This window comes from Elephas maximus, chromosome 19 (genome assembly GCF_024166365.1).
Source record: "Elephas maximus indicus isolate mEleMax1 chromosome 19, mEleMax1 primary haplotype, whole genome shotgun sequence".
NCBI lineage: Eukaryota > Metazoa > Chordata > Mammalia > Proboscidea > Elephantidae > Elephas > Elephas maximus.
Window position 1 is genome coordinate 30,671,035 of NC_064837.1, and position 2,895 is coordinate 30,673,929.

At 46.2% G+C, this 2,895-nt stretch overlaps 1 protein-coding gene across 1 annotated transcript; it reads left to right on the plus strand.

Moving 5' to 3' along the window:
- The first annotated feature begins 434 nt into the window (after positions 1-434).
- LOC126063021 (C-C motif chemokine 4-like) lies at positions 435-2,345 on the plus strand. The gene is made up of 3 exons (XM_049861100.1): positions 435-730; positions 1,258-1,372; positions 1,982-2,345. The coding sequence occupies exons 1-3, from the start codon at positions 655-657 to the stop codon at positions 2,067-2,069; spliced, it is 279 nt and encodes a 92-aa protein (XP_049717057.1). The 5' UTR covers positions 435-654; the 3' UTR covers positions 2,070-2,345.
- The last annotated feature ends 550 nt before the right edge of the window (positions 2,346-2,895 follow it).

Sequence of the window (2,895 nt, forward strand, 5' to 3'; positions counted from 1 at the left end):
CAAGAGGCATGTGTTATGGTTCTCTGTTGACTGTTACTTAGAAATGGCCTCAATCTTGGAGGCAATTGATTTGGTTAATCCTTGGACACAGGTCCCTTGTATTCTCGGTTTATGATTTCAATGGTGTGAAGAAGAAATTGTTTCATGAACAAAACGTTTTAACTCTATGAACCAAAGACAGCTCAATGAGAGGCTAGGAAGCAAAAGCCAACAATTAAACTCATTGTGTGGCTTCACAACTGTTGTCTACAAGGCCCTTCTAGAAGGTGTGAACATTTCATCCTTCCTCTGGGGTTTGCAATTCTCTCCCCAGTCTCAGTCACTGCCTTTGGTGTACCACTTCCGTCTGGGGTGCAGCCCACTTTTTCCCCTCCACTTCCCTCCTCTTTCCTCTGCGATGACATCGCACTGGGGAAGAGAAGCTGTTAGAAGCTCTTCACTCTCAGCTAGCTTCAGTTTCCTGATCCACACCATGACATCATCTCTACCCTGGAAATTCCACTTGCCGTCCTGTGCCCCCACCTTTGTCCAAGGCCCCAAAGTCCCTATAAAGAGGGGTTCCCAACTCAGTATCATCACAGAACATAGTCTGAATTCTGAAGCTTCTGAGCTCTGCAGTCTCAGCTTCTGGAAAGTCTCTCTTCAGCTAAGACCATGAAGCACTGCATGGCCATCCTCTCTCTCCTTGTGCTTGTGGCTGCCTTCTGTTCTCCGGCCCTCTCAGCACCAAGTAAGTCCACCTTTTCAGCTGCTATTTCTAGATTCAGTGTGTATGCAGAGTCCACTTCTCTAGCTGGGGCTGGTCCAACAGTGGGACCTAGAAGATTCCAAATAGTCTGCTGTTAAATGTGGATTCTAGTAGACATTCAACAATATTCAATTTCCTGTTTTTTGTTTTTTTAAGAAACAAATAGGAACCAATACAGAAAAAAGGATGGGGTAGAAGTCAGGCTGAAGAATTGTCTCTGCTTCTCACTAGGTGTTGAAGCAAGTCCCTGTCCTTCTCTGTGCCTTGGTTTTCACACCTATAAAATGAAGGGAGTTGGCCATTAGCTCTGAGACTCGATCCAGCTCCAATCTTTTAGAATTCTTCCATGATCTTCTCTGAGGATCCTCTATTCAAAATATGACTTCCACTCTGGGTGAGTGGAATTTTATGTGAGGGACCATATTTGTGGTTCTGGTAGCTCCACAGGAATGCTATAAATGAGCAACTCTCATGTAGAGCTTTGATCTCACTTCATCCTTTACTTTTAGTGGGCTCAGATCCCCCTACTGCCTGCTGCTTCTCCTACGCCCTGAGGAAACTTCCTCGCAACTTTGTGATTGATTACTATGAGACCAGCAGCCTCTGTGCCAAGCCAGCTGTGGTGTGAGTATCAACCCCTAGGCTCCTCTGGGAGGCAAGGGCGAGGGTAGTACAGTGAAAAGGGGGCCTATCTGGGGTGGGGGTGGGGGACCAAGCACCAGGGAAGCAAATCTCAGAGCTGAAAGCCCTGGTGTCCAGGGAGCAGTGAGGGAACAGGTCATGAGGTTGCTTGTTGAGTCCTGTAGGAGCTGGGTAGAGCCAAGGGAGAGGAGGGGGGTTCCTGCAAGGAAGTTAGGCAGAGGTTAGGAAACCAGGGAAAGTCAAAACAAAAAGTGAAATAAGAAGTGAACTGATTTCCTAAATCATACTAGAAAACATGTAGAAAAGTTGTTGTTAGGGGCAGCAGGGAATGGGGAGATGTATCCACATTAATTGCAAGACTCACTGATTCCTCATCTGGGTAACCTCTGAGCCACAATGAAGTCCCAAGGGTGAAAGTTACAGGGAATCTTACTCCAGTGCCACACCAGGAGCTCCATCACTGGAGCTGCTCAATGTGAAACATGAGCAGTTGTGCTGAAGTAGAGAGAGATACCTGCTATAAGCAAATAATAGTACCAGATGTCCTCAAAGATTCCATGGGAGTCTAATCTGTCCATTCCTCACCCTCAGATTCCAGACCAAAAGGGGCAGGGAAGTCTGTGCCAACCCCAGTGAGCCCTGGGTGCAGGAGTACATGGATGACCTGGAGCTGAACTGAGCCACTCCTGGCCTGAGAGCAGCAAGTCTCCAGAGAGGGGCACCTGAGCCCCGGCACTCCTCAGTGAGACACATCCTCTCCATGCTCAAGGCTCCTCTCAGCATTCCCTGTTCCTTCTCTTAGTTTAATCTTTACTATGTGCCATGTTACTGTATTATGTGATGTTGTTATTATTTATGTTTGTTTTGCTTAGGGACACATGTCCCCCATGGGGATGGTCCACCACTACTGTTTCTCTGCTATTGTAGAGAATACATGGGTAATGTAGTTTGATTCCATGTGTTTTCATAATAAAACTTTTTTAAAAATGTAGACAGTTCCTTTGTGGTTTTAATTTGGTTTGGGGTGAAGGGAATTGCCTGGTACTGTGCGATGCAGTGGTTAAGTGCTCAGCTGCTAACTGAAAGGTGTGCAATTCAAATTCACCAGCCACTCTGGGGGAGAAAGACCTGGAGATCTGTTCCTGTATAGGTTACAGCCTGGGAGACTCTATGGTGGGGTTCTACTCAGGCCTATATGGTCGCTCAGAGTGGGAATCAACTTGATGGCACAGAACAACAACGTTAGTATGGATAGATCCCTGGGTGACACAGACATTTGGCACTTGGCTACTAACTGAGTGGCTGACAGTTCTACTCTACCCAGAAGCACTGCAGAAGAAAGGCCTGGCAATCTACTTCCATAAGATCACAGCCATTGAAAACCCTATGAACTGCAGTTCTACTCTGACACACATGGGGATGCCATGAGTCAGAATTGACTCAACAATGAAGGATTTTTTTTTTTAATTAGTATGGATAACAGCTTCAAAAATAATAAGAATTAG